This window comes from Chaetodon trifascialis, chromosome 8 (assembly GCF_039877785.1).
Source record: "Chaetodon trifascialis isolate fChaTrf1 chromosome 8, fChaTrf1.hap1, whole genome shotgun sequence".
Taxonomy (NCBI): domain Eukaryota; kingdom Metazoa; phylum Chordata; class Actinopteri; order Chaetodontiformes; family Chaetodontidae; genus Chaetodon; species Chaetodon trifascialis.
The window spans coordinates 2,825,001-2,843,615 of NC_092063.1; the positions used below are offsets into that span (position 1 = coordinate 2,825,001).

Here is an 18,615-nt window from a genome sequence, read left to right on the forward strand (position 1 = left end):
CGTTTTCAGCTTGAAAAATGTCTGAAACAATTAAGTAATTATCAAAATAGTTGGCAGCTTTTTTCTTTCAATCAATTAATCGATGAATTGACTAACTGCTGCAGCTCTAAATGTGTCCTCAGACTGTGCTCCATTTCTAAAAATGTGCAGCAATAATAGAGATTTCCATCCTTCGTCGGCTCATATTACGCATGTTTTTGCTGTCTGATAAAAAGTAAACACAATGCAGACGTAAGAAAGTCTTTTCACCTCTCTTGAACGCCTGACTCGTTCCCTTTGTGTCCCAGGCATGCGGCCGTTCATCCCAGACAAGGACGTTGGGGTGTTTGAGAGTTTCCTGGAGAGCATTGGGATCCGGGAGGGGGGGATTTTAACTGACAGCTTCGGACGCATCAAACGCAGCATGAGCAACATGTCGGCGACGGCCATGAGAGGGTATGTAGGTCAGGACGGTGCGAATGTCTCAAAGCCGGCTTTGAAACTCAGGTCTTATTGTGTGAGGTTACGTTGTTTCTAGAGGTCTCACAGTCCATCAGATCTTACTGATGTGATGCATTTAGTTGGTTTTTAATCAAACTGAAGAACACCAGCCTGTGGTTGAAGGATATCACACTGCTTTCATTCATTCATTCATGAAAAAAACAAACACCAGCACATCTTACTGCAGTCACATGTGCATCATTTTATTTAGGAATTTTACATCAGCAACAAAAGATAAAGAGTTTTACTGAAAAGTTATTTAAAAGAAAGTTTAGTTCAGTAAAAGTACTGATACCACACTGTGAAAATACTCCTCTGCATTGAAAAGCTGAAGGAGGAGGAGAAGTTTCTCTAGACATAAGGAAACACTTCATCCTTCAGTTTGTCACAAACATTCAACATCAGCACATCTGGAGATAATCTGAAGAGTAACTACTACAGCTGTTAGATAAATGTAGTGGAGTCAAAAGTTTTATATTTGCCTCTGTGATGAAGTGCAGTACAAGTACAAAGTCGCATGAAATGGAAATACTCGAGCAAAGTAAAAGCACCTTGGACTTGCAGTTAAGTACAATACTTGAGTGAATTGTAATCATGCCAATGATTTTGATATTTATTCAGCTTGCAGTGTTTTTCTGTCGGCAGCTTGTGTGCAGTATTAGGATGTTTATCATTGTGGTTAACGTTGCTGTGTCGTTTTCTATCCATGAACAGCTTCAAATACTCTATAGAATATCGCTCTCTTAAATGTATGCACATGAAATCTGTAAGAAGTGATGGCACTATTTTTGTGTTTGTCAAAAGCTTTTGGTTCAGGTTTTTGAGGATGGAATGATGTTTACTGACGTTATTATAGACGTTTCTTAGATTTTGATGCAAATCAATGCGAATCAACTTCATTCTCACTTGCACATTTGAAAACACAGGAAGTGAGAAATAAGGCAACAATTTGATTATCTGTTGTTTCCCCAGCAGGTATGACAACTGCTCTCTGGCCTCAGGATCTCAGGAGTTCAACCGACGCATCACCGACATCACCCACGACATCCAGGCGCTCGGCTTCCAGGACACACACGGAGACATCGAGGAGGAAGACTACTACCTCTGAAGGAGGGAAACGGAGAAAAGGGCTTCATTCCTCCTTCAATTCAGGCACTGTTTGAACTTTGAATCACCTGAGCAGCACGTCACCTTCTCTCCTTTGCTAGACAAGTAAATGGTAAATATAAACTGTCTGACAGCCTTTGAAAAGAAAGGTGTTCCATAGAAAACCAAAGCTGTTTAATTCATGAGTTACAGTGCAATTTAAAAAAAACTTCAAACTAGGATTAAACAATGCAAATGTTTTAAAATGCATCACTGCTGCCAAAATGAAAGTGAAAACACTAAAGAATAAACATGAATGAAACAGAATTTACTGCCTGTGGTTATTATTTAAAACAGAAATCTTAAACTGATCATAATAAAACACAAAAAAAGGAAGAGCAGACATTTCCAGACAGAGCGGGACAGTTTTGTCCTTCAGGCTTCACCATCCAAAGGCCATGATCAGAGTTTCTATGTTGACATCTGTCAGCCAAAATGATCTGAAATGAATGAAGTCTGAATGTCTAAACATTGTAAAAGACACAAAAAGAAAAGTTGGATATTTTCAAAACCATTACTGTCCACCAGTTTCTACATTTTTGACAGTGTTTTCTTCTGGAGGGAGTGTAATACCTAATAATCACCACATGGGGGCAACTGAGGATAAAAGAGCTGATTTACATCCCTGCTGCTGAGCTAAAGGCGCCTTGATAAGGAAGAAATGATTGTTTTTAATAACTAATAATAACAAGATAGATAGATGGATGGATGGATGTACCATGAAGTCATAAATAAATCAATAATTAAGTATCAAAGATAACTTGAGTTAGCAGGAGTTTAATAGCTGAATGTTACAGTAATTAATGAAAATCTCTCAAAAATCTCTCGAAAATCTCTCGAAAATCTCTCGAAAATCTCTCTCTCTCTCTCTCTCTCTCTCTCTTTCTCTTTCTCCCTCTCTCGTATTGACCCGTTATCCTGGCGGCAGCGTCATGACCTTCCCATGATGCACCGCTTCTCTGCCCCACGGTCTTCTCCTCTGCCAGCCTCACTGAACATCAGAGAGAGAGTCAGCGCAGCCGTGGGCCTCAGCCGAGTCATCTCCTCGCTCTCGTTACGTAACAGACCGACACTGTGTGCATTTGTTTCGCAGCGAGCAGAGCAATGAAACACGTTATGTGAACGTACCAGAGGTGACCCAAAGGCTGGTGTCTCATCTCTGGACTGGACAGATGCAGGCAAATTTAATGATAAAGACAAAAACACAATGATTCAAATGGGACAGCTGCATGAAGAGGACTGGGTGTTACAGAGAGAGACAGAGGGAGGCAGAGATCACCTCCATCACCAGGCTGAAACAGCGAGGTTTACAATAAACATCCCAGACGATCAAAATACTTCAACGGGTTTTCACAAAGCTTTTCAAGCCTTCACGAGCCTGGAAGATAATGAAAAGCTCTCTTTTCTGGTGGAGGAGGACATCATGTTGGGGCTCACTGCAGGCCAACAGCAATAATTTCACGACTTCTTGTTCTGCTTCCAAAGGTCAGAGGTCATGATTAGAGTTCATATCAGTCAAAATGGAGGAACCAGGAAACCAGGAAATGACATAATGTTCGCTTCTGTTATCAGGAGATAAACTCTGAGGTCATTTCTACCAGTTTAACTCTGGGTATGTGTGTGTGTGGGGGGGGGGGGGCTGTATGCATTACTCATTACACACAGTCACATTGTGGGGATTCGCCTTCCTTATGGGAAAAAAATGCAGGTCCCCATGATGTAAATCATCCGTGTGTGTGTGTGTGTGTGTGTGTGTGTGTGTGTGTGTGTGTGTGTGTGTGTGTGTGTGTGTGTGTCAGCAGCAGCAGCAGCAGACATTGTATAAACTTGATCCTCATCATCGGATTACACCTCTGTAACCTCTGCAATCATCCATGTGGCGGCATTTACTGTCATATCATTATCATCATCCTACTGACACACACACACACACACACACACACACACACACACACACACACACACGCACACAAACAATCACACAATCCCTTCCTCTGCTTCTAACATGCCGCCTCGCATTACCATGGATCACTGTTGACTGTATCAGTCCACTCCAAATATTACTTTCTACTTCCTGCTACAGTATAACACACTCAGCACATTTCTTATTTGTGTTTAATTTTCATAGATAACAAAAAATATTACTTTAGCCTCATAATGGTTGAGCCCCCACCCAGCTCCTTCACATAGACAACAAGCACATTATAATCTATGATAAGATATGACATCATACAAACGCAAAAATGGACTTTTGGACAGATCAAGCAGAAATAAGTGATGTCAGTGTTGGATTTCCATCCTGCTGTTGCACCATCTGAGCCTCAGGGTCAGTTGTAGTTCATTTGTTGCTCTGCAGATGTAGGGGATTAGGGGGTGAGGGCACAATAACAGACTCCCGGCCTGCAAGGATTACACTGTGGTGTGTCCTACAGGTTATATTTAGCAGGCTAACAGTCATACTACACAGTGTGGTCATCCTGCTGAGCTGGCCAGGTGCCACTCTGCCCGGTGTTGGTGTCACTGCAGGGATCAGTGCAGAAATCCACTGAGGTTTCATAACAAAGTGCCAACAGCCAATCAAAGCCGCTGTCAGGTAGAGCTGCAGTGACAGCTCAGATAGAGCCTCAGCAGCCCTGATATTCCACAGATGCACAAAGGAATTATGCAGACACTGCAGAAGATATTGAGAGAAAAGTAATACCACCTAAATAAAATAAAAAAGGAAAAGAGAAGAAAATGCATAAAATTAAATCAGAATATGGATCCATAGTGTGCCTTTTGTTGCATAATGATGGGGTAGGGATCTTTAAATTATTTACTATTGATAATTTAAAAGTAAAAAAAACTTAAGACATTGATTTCACTGTATGATGATTAAAAGCTCATTTTTATCAGCCACCAGTGGACACCACCAACAACAGAGAGTTACAGTGAATTAACACAATGCACAGGCAAATGAATGCAGACCACGAGTTCCCAACTAGTCACCATAACAACACATCTAAACCATAATTAAAACCACACATTTAAAACCACACAACCATAATTAAAACCACACATCGCATTCATCAGCGATTTTCCAAACACAGATGAATGCAATTTGTAACACACGTCAAATAAGCAGACAAGCTCAGTTAGACTTCTAGAAATTACTGAAGAAACAAACAAAAAAAAAAACAAGCATCCACATCCTGACTTTCCAATGTGAAAAAGACTTAAAACTACTACTTTAAACTACTTCTACTGCACATGCTACTTGTATACTACTTATTACAGCAATTAAAAAAAAAAAAAAAAAAAAAAAAGTTTTTTCAGGAAGAAGTTGAGCGCAACGACAAAAGAAGTGGTAAAAAATTGTGTGGTTATAATGACAGTGCTTTATAATTATTAATTCAAATATTTGTGGTAGCCTATTCTGCCATGTACAGCCAGTATATTTACATTTGTGTAACAGTGTGGTTTACAGCGTGGCTAACGCCTCCCCGACGGTTGCAAAGCCATACGTCATTACGTTTTGCCGTCTGGGCGAATGAGAGCTGAGGAAGGCGTAAAGCTGTCTCGCGCCGGGTAAAAGAGATTTGACAGTTGCAGGTCTCGAGCTGATCCTCCAGTTGACTTCCTCAGTGGGACAGAGACCATGGCGGCGGCTGCTGCCTGCGGTCAGCACAGCGTTGCCATATCGGCCGCCGTTAGCGGCAAAAAACCGCATAGTAACAGGGAACACAGTCGGAGGAACCGGGAGAACTCTCGCCGGAGACAAGCTGCGCTTTTGTTTCTCAGTAACATCTCTCTGGACGGACGGCCAGTCCAGAGTAATTCAGCCGAGAATGAACACAAAGATACCGACTTGGAGGGAGCCGACTCCGGCTCTGCGGCAGCGGCGGCCGGGTTATGCCCAGGGCTGGGTAACAACAGCAGCTACGGGACATTCTCCAGCTTAACAGGGTCCGCGAGCTGCGGGAACGTCAATCCCCCCCTGCCACCGAGGACGGGACTCCTCACCGTACCGCCCATCCTCGTCCTGCCGTCGGACACCGGGTTCAACGACGTGGGGAGCGCGGAGGTGCTGCTGGAGTGTCGCAGAGGCTCGTTCCCCTCGCCGGGGAACAGTAACCTGCTCTCTCCGTCCCCGTCAAACACCAGCCTGCTGCCGTCGCCGCTGGGACCGCGGAAGTCTTCCACACTGTTGTCAGTTCAGAGCTGCAACTCGGTGTCCTCAGAGCCCCGACAAAGGTGAGAGACACGGCTTGTTTTTGTTCTTGTGTCTGCTGAATCCGTGGCCCCTTGAAGCTTCGCGGTTAGCTCGATGTTACCTGAAAGTTTGTGGGAGGAGAATGTCGTCATTGGATCACACTTGTCCACAGGTATGCTGTAGGTGGACTGTGTGGTCCAGTTTAACTTTGGATCGGAGTGTCCACACTGTACACACAAGCTGAGGGACGGCCTGACTCCGGACTGTAAGCTTTAATGAGCCCCTGGTTCCCTTTCGGGTTTGCGGTGTGGTCTCAGTGAAATTCAGGGTCATGTTGTCGCTGGTGTGTCACTGGTCGTGATGCAACGTTTCTCTGTTTCTGCTTCCTCCCTGCCTGGAGGTGAGACTGAACTCAGACCGTTTGCTGCAGGCATGTAAGTGTACTGAGTCATGTCTTACAGCCCACACAGGCTCAGGTGACTGCTCCTCAGAACAGCATCTTAAAATTACATGACTAATGCCACTTGACATTGGGAGGCGGTGGTGTGCATTACATAAAGTCCAGGAGCACCTCTATTCCTTAGCAGCTACAAGACAATTTCAGATGTCCATGTCAGCCTTTTGTTGAAGGTGACTGTGCTGCCTGCTGTCCTCGCTTAAGCACAGAGGGTATGAATGTGGTACCACGGTATAAAATACTAGATTGTGTCCACAGGTGTGGAAAACTGTTGGGTTTGTTTGCTTATGCTGAAGAGATGTCTCATTTAATCTTGATTTCATTGTGGACTTGGTTAACAAAGTCCAACCAACAGTTATTTTAATGTTTAATTAACATAGCCAAATGGCAGAAAAGAAGAAAATCTCCTTTCCCAAGACGACGTCCTCGAATTGTTTATGTCTGACACGCAGTCCAAAACCCAAGGATAACCAGATTACAACATCCTCATACTGAGAAATCTTCAAAACATCTGGAATCAGTACCAATACTTCAAAAAAGACTTGCTAATTTACTGATACAGATACACTGTACAGTTTTCATGTATTTTTCTTAGGTTTCCTTTGAATTAGTTTTAGTTTTCTCAATACCTTCACATCCCTCTCTAAGGTTATTATATATACAATAAATACAACATCCGTATTGATAGTTATATCTATTATATTTGAACTGAACAGTATCTGCAGGTCGAGGGTTTGAATCCCCTTTTAAACCTCTGACTCAACCTTCCTTTTGAACTTTAAGATTTTTGGTATCTCTTATGAAATTAATGAATATCTAAAGAGGTCCAACCATGGGTTTATTCTCAGGTTGCAGTGTAATTGGAAACATGTTTTTAAGAGTTGTAGCTGGTGGCTTTGCAGAGGGGAAGTGAACCCGAGGACGGTTAAAACCACGAGCAGACGTCATGAAGTCAAGCTGTTTTCTGTGGCACAGTAACCCAGAAGCATTTTCATCTGGCTTTTTATTCCTGTTACTTAGGATTAGTTTGGATTGTCTGTGCTGAGAGAGGGACAAATTCAGAAATGCAGACAGAGACAGACGAGTTGAGGACAGAAAGATGCAGCAGAAAAAGAGTAAGACATGAATTTTCTTACTTACTGTCTGAATGTGGTCTTATAAGGAAGTGAGGGGCAGAGTGTGTGTGCATGAAGCTTACTCATGCTGTGCTTGTGTGAGTGCTGATGGATGGATCAGCCTCGTCACCATGTTGGCAGCATATCAGACCCGGAGAATGTCAGCCCTGCAGCGATAAACACAGCTTAACCTATTTACACCTAACAACAGGCTGGGACATTACCAGCGGATAAGAGCTCATCAGTCAGCCCGCTGCACCAGCCACCAGCCGTCATCCACAGCTCCCGCTGAGCGAGGCTTCATTTTGTTTGTGTGCTGTGATGCTGCACACGGACAATTTCATTACGCTTCATGCCAACATGGTTGTTGTTGTCAGTGTTTGCACTGAGGATTGTAATTTACACACCGGATATCAGTTTGTGACGCGTCGACTTTGCAATGTGAGGTTCTTTTAAAGTTTTTAAAGTAAATTGATGTTTTCAAAATGCTTATTTTGTCCACCCAACAGTCCAAAACCCAAATATATTTCCATCCATCCATCCATTATCTATACCGCCTATCCCTTTCGGGGTTGCGGGGGGCTGGAGCCTATCCCAGCTACAATGGGCGAGAGGCGGGGTACACCCTTAACCGGTCGCCAGCCGATTGCAGGGCCACATGTAAGGACAAACAACCATTCACACTCACACTCACACCTACGGACAATTTAGAGTCATCAATTAACCTAATGAGCATGTTTTTGGTCTGTGGGAGGAAGCCGGAGTACCCGGAGAGAACCCACGCATGCACGGGAAGAACATGCAAACTTCACACAGAAAGGCCCCGCCTGACCCGGGGATCGAACCGGCAACCTTCTTGCTGTGAGGCACGCGCACTACCTGCTGCGCCACCGTGCAGCCTCCAAATATATTTAAGATATTCAATTTACAGGGATATGACAGTGAGAAAAGCAGCAAATCATCACATTTTAGAATGTGCAGCATTTCAGTTTAGGCCACACATTTGCTGTTTTTAGCTCCTCCAGTGTGATGATCAGCTGCTTTCCTTTGTCACAGATAATAGAAAACTGAATATCTTTCGGCTTTGGACTGTTGGCTGGACAAAACATACCATTCTAACACATAAACCCAGGAGGTGGGAAGTTATAAAAGATGTTTTTCACTATTTTCCAACATTTTACAAAGTGATTGATCAGTTTGCCGAGAACATACTCGCCAGATTGATCGATCGGTATCGAACTATCTTTAGTTGCAGCCTTAATTTCTGTTAATGTCCTGAGAGACAAACAAATTCTCTAATTCAGTTGTGTGAAGGTTGAACTGAGTAACTTATTAAAAAATCAAGTGAAAGGTCCTCCCTAGAGCCAGTGTTTGGTTTGTCCGTGCTGGGCTACCGTAGAACATGGTGGTGCGACATGTTGGATGATTATACACTAATGAAACATACTTCTGAGTATTATATTCCACATTTTGCCCATAGTTCCCTCTCAGTCCTACACAGTGGTCTTTTATTGATGCTGAAATACTTGAGTCAAAGTGATTTGGGACGTTTTGTCTAAATCCGCTCCTGCAGCTTCTGAACACATTAATATTGAGTTTCCTGCGCTCGCTGGGGCTGAGGTGGCTGTTTTAAAAGCAGCCTCCTCCTCACCTACCACGCCTCCTGGTGTGATGAAGTTGGCCGTCGTCAGATGCGATCATCCGTCAGGCTCTGTTTGGCCTCTCTGTCTGTGACGAGGCTCAGTGTGTGAAGTCCTGCCAGCCAGCTAACCAGCCAGCCAACTGCTTCATTAGCCTGCTCATGAGCACACACACTGACACGAATCAGCAGTTTAGCTGTTTAACAGACGCTCTCGTACACAGTGAGTGAGGACGCTTGGCTGGGAATGTCCACACTTCGGCTGCTGAACTTGTGATTGCAGTTTTAGTCCTCACCTTCACTGCGTCCAAAGAGATGTTCAGCTTCTGCGCAAGCTTCAGCGTTGTCACCTGCATGTTTTAGTGTGACGTGTCGGTGCATTTTAAAATGGGAGCAGAAGAGCGAAGTTAGCATCATTTCCCAGGTTTCTTACTTTACAAGAAGCTGGGTGGTGTTATGTAATGGTTTCATGCATGAGGGACGTGCTGGAGAGAGAAACCAGAGAATTCACAGTTCAGGAGGCCGACAGGATGTTTTCTGCTGTTGTGACGTGTCTGATCGGAGAATTTGGGCCAATGAGATGTTTCTACTAAACTGGACGTTAAACATTCATGAGTTTGGCTAAAAACAACAACAGCCTCAAGCACTCACACATGTTTACACTGCACTCAGAGCGAGGGCGCAGTGACGTACTGCATTTCCCAGACCTGAGCAGTCGTACAAATTCCAAGCCTAAACTCAATCCTTACTCTGGATTTGGCCTAAACCTGACTCACAGTTCTGAGAAAAGCTCAGAGAAAAAGGTGGGATGTGAATCTCCTCATTCTGAGTGACTGGTCTTCACAAAGATAAACGTCCAGGGGCAGAGACACAGAGCGTGTCACAGAGTGTGTTAGCGACCCGCAATCCGTGATGGTGAGGCGGCATTAGAAAAGAGATGATTGAGCTTTTTTTCCAGTGGGTGTTTGGAGCAACCTGTCAGTGTGAGTTTGGTTTCCTGCCAGTCCTATCATGTGTGTGTTGCTGTGTGTGTGTTGTACCGAGACTAAGACTGTGGGGATGCGTGACTCAAACCTTTTCTCCCACGACACACATTCAGATACCTCGGATCAGGATAGCTGCTGATACCAGGCACTGACCTGCCGACTGAAAATGTCTTTGCGCCACACGTCTGGAACTATTTGGAAGCTTTTTTATGTAAGATAACACAAGACCGTGCTGTGGCTCTAAAAACTGAGTTAGCGCCCTGTTGTGACTGAAAAAATGCAACTGATACCAGAAACGCCGCATTGACTAAAACTCAAGGTGAAGTGAACCAGTGATGTCACAGCTGCTTTTTTTCCTAATGTTATGTGGTGTTTTTCTTTACCAGGAACGTATTTTTGAACAGGTGCTTAAAATAATTAGATTAGAGTTTGTGAGCAGGTCAGACTTGACAGAGTTTTTTAGTATGGTTGGAGATTCGGGTATGTCATGCTAGCAGTGGCTAATGTAGCTTTGAGCTGCAAGCCTCAAGCAGAGATGAGCAGTGGTCTACAGAGGCCCGGCAAGTTCATTTCTTTCTAACTTCGCTAACTCAAGTGACATCACTTGAGGCAGCATTAGACTCCATGCAGCTCCTCCTGGAGCCACAAAAAGCTTTAGGACTTAATTCACGCGTGCAGAGGTACTGATCAACACCTGTAAACAGACTCCGACCTGTGAAATCAGCACACTTACGCTTTAGAGGTCCAGCGTGTCGGGTTTGGTGGCATCTAGCAGTGAGGATGCAGACTGCAAACAACTGAAAACACCTCACCTGACCCTGCCCTCTCTGAAGCCAGCGTCTGGTTTGTCTGCTCTGGGCTTCTGTAGAAACATGGTGGACTCTCCCTCTGCAGACGTAAAGACCTCATTCTAAGGTACCGAAAAGGCAGCGATTTCTGCCAGTAGATCCCCCTAAATCGCCTCTTTTATGGCCAGATTTGTTCCACTGATAATGACAACTGCATTCAGTGACTCACTGTGGTGTTTTGTTGGTGACGTCCAAACTCTCAGACTTCTTATCATAGTTTTCGTAGAAATTTGTTCTGTATTGGAAAGTAGTTCAGCCTCCTGTCTGTGTCTTCATTTTTCACCTGCTGATTCAGATTTATGCTCAGCCCGACTGCATCCACACTCTAATTAAGATGTGAGCTCAAGTCCTCGGTAATCAGCCTGTGTGTCAGCGTTGCAGAATTAATGGCTCCTCTGAGCAGTGTCGGCTGTATTGAGCTTCATTCAGCCGCAGTGCGAACGCAGTCTGTGTGACCAAACCGACCGTGACGCCGAGGATTCCCCATGATGACTTGGCTCAGGTTGTTTCCGCTGCACTCTGCTATTCTGAGTTAGTTAACAGGATCTCCGCTGTCCTCTCAGAGACAGATAAACCTTCCACTGGCACAGTTTCTGCCAAATGACAGAAAGTAAATCTATGAATAGACTATTTGGATTGTGCAAAAATGCCAAATATCTGTACATTATTATGTATATCATTGTGAATTGAATATGAAGCAACTGCTGGACAGTCAAAGTGAGGAACTGAATAAATAATCAAGAGACAATTGGAGTATTTAAGACTGGAGCATACACATTGGTAGCAGTGATTGTAGTAGATATTTAGTGGCAAAGCTTGACTTGACTAATGTTAACGTACTTAACGTGTTTTGCACAGTGTCAGATAGCAGAGGACCATCTCATGTAATGTGCTGTCATGAAATAAAACTTAACCCTTCACAGAAATGAGGACGGGGCTGTGGCTGGGGCAAAGTAAGTGCATTGTGCAGCTGTTTTAGGATTTTTTGTGTCTTCATGAAAATACAGACTGAAGGTTGTTTGAATCAGTCTCAGGCTAATCTGTGACTGACGCATCAGGTCAGTTGCAGTGCCAGGGGAAACCTACCTGTCGGCCAGGTGAGGACACTCAGGTCAGTTTGGCTGAACCTCCTCCTGGACGGGTCAGGAGTTTCCTGAATGACCTCACGGAGTCCGTGACATAGACCTAATGAGGGTTTTCCCTGATTTAAATCAGGACTTGTGTTTTTCCTGACGATATCAGGCTGAGAAAACTCCCTGAGCTCATTTAGTTAATGTGCAACATCTGCTGGATGTTTTTCAGGTTTTCTGCATCAAAGCTCATCGAAGATTCTCAAAAGTGTTTTATTGTCGGACAGAGTCGCAGTCGGAGGAAAATGTTGCGTGAATATATCGTCACTGGCTGTTGGGCTGACGGTGGCAGGCTGGAAAATTTTAACCATCGCTCGACCCTTTTCAGCATGAAGCTCTGCACACAGAGCAGTTTCACTGGTGCTCTGATGACGATTACCTGACTGCCCGGCCTGTATCACTGCACACATACATGGAGCAGAGGTGAAGTGGAGTGACCTTATTCAAGTTAATGGCAACTCGTTACATTAATGCAAGAGCATTAGAGCTTCCCATCAGGAGTAAATTACTGATGTAATCCATATAAAACCAAAGGTGGACGGACAACAACCCAAACGTCTACCCAACCTGAAACTGGCGACGTTTAACTCAACTGATACTAAAAACCCTGAGCTTCAAAATGTGTAGCTTATGCTCTCAAGCCCACAGGAAGGCACATCTCTGACAAACAGTAAGTATAAGAGGGGCCCTTTAACCCCTGGATAATAAGGTTTTATTTTGGGGGCCCCAGTAGCTTCAGGGCCAAGATGCCGACCATGAACTGCAGAGTCCACGGTTCAAATCCTGTCATTTCCGACAGGGTGTGATGGAAAAAACACACGTGTACAGTAGCTGGTTTGTCTGTAAAGTGTTCGCCTCTCTTTGTTCTTTATGTGTGTATGTTTTCTCATGGTGTCCCTGCCCAAGAGTAAACAGTAAACACAGTAAACAAACAAGACTTTTAGTTTGGTCGTTCAAACTCGACCTGGTTTTAAATCAGCCTTTCTTACTTTGTCCATCCGTCTGTCTGTCTCTCTCTCTCTGTCTTCTTGTTTCTGTCATTGGACTTTCTTTTTCTTCTCATCACCTTCACTCCTCTTCATCAGCCTCACACACGGACACACGATATCCTGAAGGCTGGGGCTGATCATTCAGATGACTGCATTCATATTTATCAGCAAAGTTTTAGCTTTTTCATTCCACGTTCAGACGTCATGAAGTCAAGTTACAGCTGTGAGCGTTCCCGCTGTGACAGTACCTGTCCTACCTGTCCGATTAGGCCCAGCAAGCTACACCTCATACTCATGTAGACCTGACTGAATGTTAGCTGCAGCACTGAGCTGCTTTGTTCCCGAAACTTCATGCTGAATTTGTTGCCTGAAGCAGAAAACTTATCAGATTCAGCAGGAGCACTGATTAGACACACCCTCTGGACAAACACACACACACACACACACACACACACACACACACACACACACACACACACACACACACACTGAGCCCAAAGAGGAGATGTAATCTGCCTGACATCATCTGTATGTCTTTTGTGTGTGTGTGTGTGTGTGTGTGTGTGTGTGTGTGTGTGTGTGTGTGTGTGTGTGTGTGTGTGTGTGTGTGTGTGTGTGTGTGTGTGTGTGTCTAAACATGCATGCCTCTCCAGTGAAAGCACAGCTGAACCTCACTCCCCTCCACACCCTGAACACACACACGGTTTCTCTCTTTGTTTCGGTCTGTACGACTTTCCTACAGAGCACGTCCTCACTAATGTGGGGAAATCACAAACCACTCTTCACCTTCAGCGTGACGTTTCATCTACGCAAACGTTTCCAGGTTATTTTCTAAACTCACACTGAGACGGCAGAAGACTTCAGGAGGGCTGAGAGTCGCTCAGGCAGGTGTGGCCGTGTGCTGTGTGTGGGCTCGTTACGTTATCAGCCGTCAAACAGTCCAGGTGTCTGCTTAAACGATCATATGTGATGTCTCTGAGCTTTTTGTTCCCTGAGACTCTCCGTCAGGTCTTTCATTGTGCTGAAATGTTAGCTGATGATGAAGGCCAGACGCCATCAGAGTGACCCTGTGTGTGAAGGCTGCAGGACGAGCGCCATAGTTTATTCATTTGTCTCACTCGAAGGATGTCAAGAAGTCTTTTTGATGCTAATGTGGTTTAAATGTGTCACCACAGTCTTCCTGTGACTTTTCCTGTGTGTGTGTGTGTGTGTACTTGAACAGCTGTCTTTGTGAGGACCAAGTCTCACTTTCAGACAGGCCTTCAAAGGACTGTTTAAGCGGTTAACACTTGGATGTAAGGGTTAGATGTGTTAAGTTGTGATGGTTAACTTTTGGTCTGCTCTGAGGACAGATGCTCATCACCACGCTCCCCCCACACCCAGTCATGTCCACGATCACTGGAGTCTGTCCCCAACTGGCTGATAAAGGGATAGTCCACTTCTCGTTATCATTGTCTATTCATACATTGTGTTTACATAAAGTGTGATAATTCCATTATAACCAGATTAAATCAGATGGTCTGTCATATAAACACCTTAACCAGGTTACATCATATTAGGATTATAAAGAGAGTGAGGGCAACCACATCGGCAGAGCTGGATTATACGCGTTAATCTATCAAAGATACTCTGGGCGTGTGCAGTAACCACACATTTTCTGCTCACAGTTAGAGCTGCTGACACCCCATGAAATCTGTTTGAACTTTTCCACATTGTGTGTTATTTCTTCATTCATGAGTGGGTCTGACGGAGGCGACGCTCACGTTCCTCCATGTTCACAATGCGTGACCAGAAACAGACGTAGCTTTTCATATCGGCCTCTGCATTCAGCCGCTGGGGTTGAGCTCCTGAAGGAGGCTTCAACAAACTCCTCGACGTGTGTGTGTGTGTGTGTGTGTGTGTGTGTGTGTGTGTGTGTGTGTGTGTGTGTGTGTGTGTGTGTGTGTGTGTGTGTGTGTGTGTGTGTGTGTGTGTGTGTGTGTGAGAGACACTGAAACAATGCAATCAAATTCTGCATTTCTGTCCATGTTTTCTGCATCGTGGAAATCACGGGACACTTGGCTGCCCCCCTTCTGTCTCTGAATAACCTGCTTTTGAGTCGGGTCCTGGTAGAACCTTGTTTCGGGTTTTTGTGAACAGAGAATTTTTAAGAAGAGGACGGAGAGAAGGAGGCATGAGAAGTGACGGATTTCTTTGAGTAAATCCGACAGGAGAAGAAGCAGGAGGAGTCTGTTAATCTGGTGATGTAAGACGCACAACAGGCCTGCTGTGTGTGTGTGTGTGTGTGTGTGTTGCTTAGTCAGAGGTTCATGTAGTGTAATCTGTGGAACGTCCAGCAGCCGTCCGTCAATGTCAAAGGTGTGGACAGACTGTCTTTATACGCTGTGGCCTGCTGTGTGTGTGTGTGTGTGTGTGTGTGTGTGTGTGTGTGTGTGTGTGTGTGTGTGTGTGTGTGTGTGTGTGTGTGTGTGTGTGTGTCTGTGTCTGTGTCTGTGTGTGTGTGTGTGTGTGTGTGTGTGTGTGTGTGTTTCTGTGGATGAGGATTTGGACAACAGAACATTTAATCTATGGTTTGTGATTGGTCAATGACAAAGTGTGTACGTGTGTGGCAGAGATTTAGTATGGGGGGTATTTAAGTAAAGCTGTGTGTGTGTGTGTGTGTGTGTGTGTGTGTGTGTGTGTGTGTGTGTGTGTGTGTGTGTGTGTGTGTGTGTGTGTGTGTGTGTGTGTGTGTGTGTGTGTGTGTGTGTGTGAGGGAGAGATTTGAAAGCCTCTGTGATCTCACACAGAAGGAGGTACAGAAGCAGAGAAATTTACAGTTTCAAGAACTTCTCTTTAGTATCCGACAGCGGTCTTATCTTTGTGCTTTGTTCCTGTTTTCAGAAACCAAGAATCAGAATGATGCTCAAACCCTGTAAATTGTGGGACTGATAGATTTGACTTTCAGATTCGACTATCGGTTTCTTCTGTGAATGGAAATGAAGAAGAAAGAGAAAAATATGGAGCAGCAGATGGCTGGAAACCAACAGTATGGTCTCTCTGTTCCACAGTGAAGTCTCAAGACTGAAGTTTCAGTCATCCAGTGACATTAAAACAAATGCACTGCAGTTTCTAACTGACCTTTTGACAGCAGTCGTGGGAATTTGACTGAAGAACAGCCAAAACTGCAAGACAGCTGACTAAAATTTTTGACATACCAAAAAATCCAACAGGTCGTCAGGTGATTGGTCAAGAGTCATGACCTCCCTCAAACTACACAAACGACAGCCCATCTGTCTGTAAAATTGGTTTAGGGTGAGTATGAGTGTGAGGTATGAGAGTGTATGACCCCACAAACTTCAGACTCACCAATATCATGAGTGTGATCAACACTTGTTTCTCATTGGCCAGCAGGTGTCTGTGCAAATCATACAACAGGACATCACAAACCAAGTCCTGGTCAATGATTTAACCATCTTTCTAAGTCACTGCTCAACGCATGTCAGACCACAGCTAGCCATAGCAAAGGTAGTGCTGCTTCAGGCTCTGTTCAGAGTTAACTGACCAGGTGAACTCGTCTGACTGTGGGTTAAACTCACCGCAAACGCTCTTCAATCATTTGAGCGCAGTGGACAGAAACAGTGTTTTTGGATCTGCATAAAACAGTCAAACACTCAGTTCAGTGGTGTCTGAGTACGAGCACAGAGAGAGAGGTCCAAAACAAAGAGTCGATACTGATTCTGTCCCCAGAGATCTGCAGAGACCGATTAAGTCAGGGTGTGTTGATGTAAGCCAGTGGTGCGTGTGTGTGTGTGTGTGTGTGCGCAGGCTATTTTGAGCTAAACCGCTCTGTCTCTGATCAGTGCAAGCTGTATGTGAGGCAGCTGTCAGCTCGTCCATCAAGGTACAACAACAGCAAATATCGTTGATCCTCGGGGGCGAATGAGGACACAGCAGGACAGAGACGGACGGCAGAGACGTGTTCAGTACAGCCCACAGTCAGTGTGTAGAGATCAGCCCAGTCAGTCAGATAGAAATCTGACTTCATCTGCATCTTGAATTGATTTAAAGACTTTACTCAGCCATTTTTTGGGTTTGAGTTCAGTTTTTGTGCTGGACATCTTTAACTTTCCCTTCAGTTTGATGTAAAGCCGTTGAGTCTGATGTTCAGCAAAGAAATTCAGTTTAATAATCTCCTTTTAAAAAGTGTTTCAGGTGAAAGTTTGGAAGAAACGGGAGCATAGCTTTTTAAAACATACGGTGCCGATCATCGAGTCTTTTAAGAGGGATGATTTCTGGAACCGAATCAACACAGGAAGGCGATGACATCACCTCCAGCGCTGTCCTTACGTCCCTTCCCAGGAGACTTAACATTCACGCTTGGCCTCATTTGACAACTCCAACCACTTTCGTTCACACTTGGCCTCGGGCGACTCCAAAGGCTCTAACGACTGCTGTGACACAGTCAGGAGCTCTGACGACCAAAACAGTATCAGTGACCGTGATCACGACCCCACAGAGGTTAAATACCGGGGACTCACCGCCGTCAGTCAAAACTAAAGGAGCCCTTTGGATGAGATGCAAAACTTTTTCAAGTTTCTGCAGCCACGGCCAGTTGCCCTTGATTCAGCCCTCCTCAGGTAGAAGACAAATAGTTTTTCATGTGTCAAACAATGAGGAGGAAGCACAGAACGGAAAATTCTGACTGACGCTCATTATTATCTCTTATTTAATGCACATTTGGATGTTAAAAATAGAAAAACCTGAAGTGGAAGCTAACAGCTAAATATTTAGCAGGAGCTAAAAAATATTGGCGACAGTTTGTGCGTGTGATCAGTCACTTTTGCCTGTGGAAATAAACAACAGAATGACAGTCACAGTCGAGACGGATGGAATAAAGAGGCTGAGAATATGACAGAGCGAAACGAGGATTTATGTGAAGAAAGAAAATATAACCAGAGATGGAAAATTCAGCAAATGAACAGAGAAAAGAGACATGAATGAAAGCTGAGAAGTGCAGACTAAAAAGCACCCAACAGAAATTGTCTTTATACTATTTTAAGCGTACAGTGTTCTGACAGCGTGTTTGCTCTGGTTTATTTTGAGCTAAAATGACAGCAGCTATTAATAGTGTGACTTTGGTGTTGTTCATGACTCAAACTGGACAAAATGACTGCGGCCCAGACAGATCCATCACTACAGTTCCCAGAAACAGGCCATTAACTGCTTCTGTGCCCTGACCCTCACAATCTCTGTTTCCTGTGTGATTCAATGGAGCTGTGGTGTTTGAAGGTCATTTCAGACTGAATTTCACGTCACACTGCCATTCTGACACATACGGTCTGTGCTCTATAGTATGTAAACAAAGACTAATAACCAGTGGCAAAGGAAGTACTCAGATTACTTAACTAAGCCCTGCTTTCACAATGCTACTCAAAGTACCAAAAGTAAAGGTACTCCAGAATACATTGCAAAGAAGTCTAAAGTAGCAAAAAATGGGATTACTTTACCTTGAGTAGAAAGAGGGGCGTCTGTGGTTCAGGAGGTAGAGCAGGTCGTCCGCTGATCACATTTTGGAGTATTTTTACGTTAAGATCCCTCTTTTGTCGTCCCGTAAATCATAAAAACGTTTTTGATGACTCATGTCATCTCAT

At 44.4% G+C, this 18,615-nt stretch overlaps 2 protein-coding genes across 3 annotated transcripts in view; both read left to right on the forward strand.

Moving 5' to 3' along the window:
* The window catches only part of ccm2l (CCM2 like scaffold protein), a 12,102-nt gene extending 10,335 nt beyond the window's left edge, over positions 1–1,767 (forward strand). The window contains exons 10-11 of one of the 2 annotated variants that reach the window (XM_070968821.1): positions 288–435; positions 1,453–1,767. In XM_070968821.1, the coding sequence (XP_070824922.1) occupies positions 288–435; positions 1,453–1,588 (284 nt within the window). In that variant the 3' untranslated portion in view covers positions 1,589–1,767. The remainder of the gene's footprint in view (positions 1–287; positions 436–1,452) is intronic. The other variant, XM_070968822.1, reaches the window with a different exon arrangement.
* A 3,457-nt stretch (positions 1,768–5,224) lies between these two features.
* Positions 5,225–18,615, forward strand: part of cables2b (Cdk5 and Abl enzyme substrate 2b) — a 33,916-nt gene continuing 20,525 nt past the window's right edge. The window contains exon 1 of the mRNA XM_070967993.1: positions 5,225–5,859. Coding sequence (XP_070824094.1) covers positions 5,264–5,859 — 596 coding nt within the window. The 5' untranslated portion in view covers positions 5,225–5,263. The remainder of the gene's footprint in view (positions 5,860–18,615) is intronic.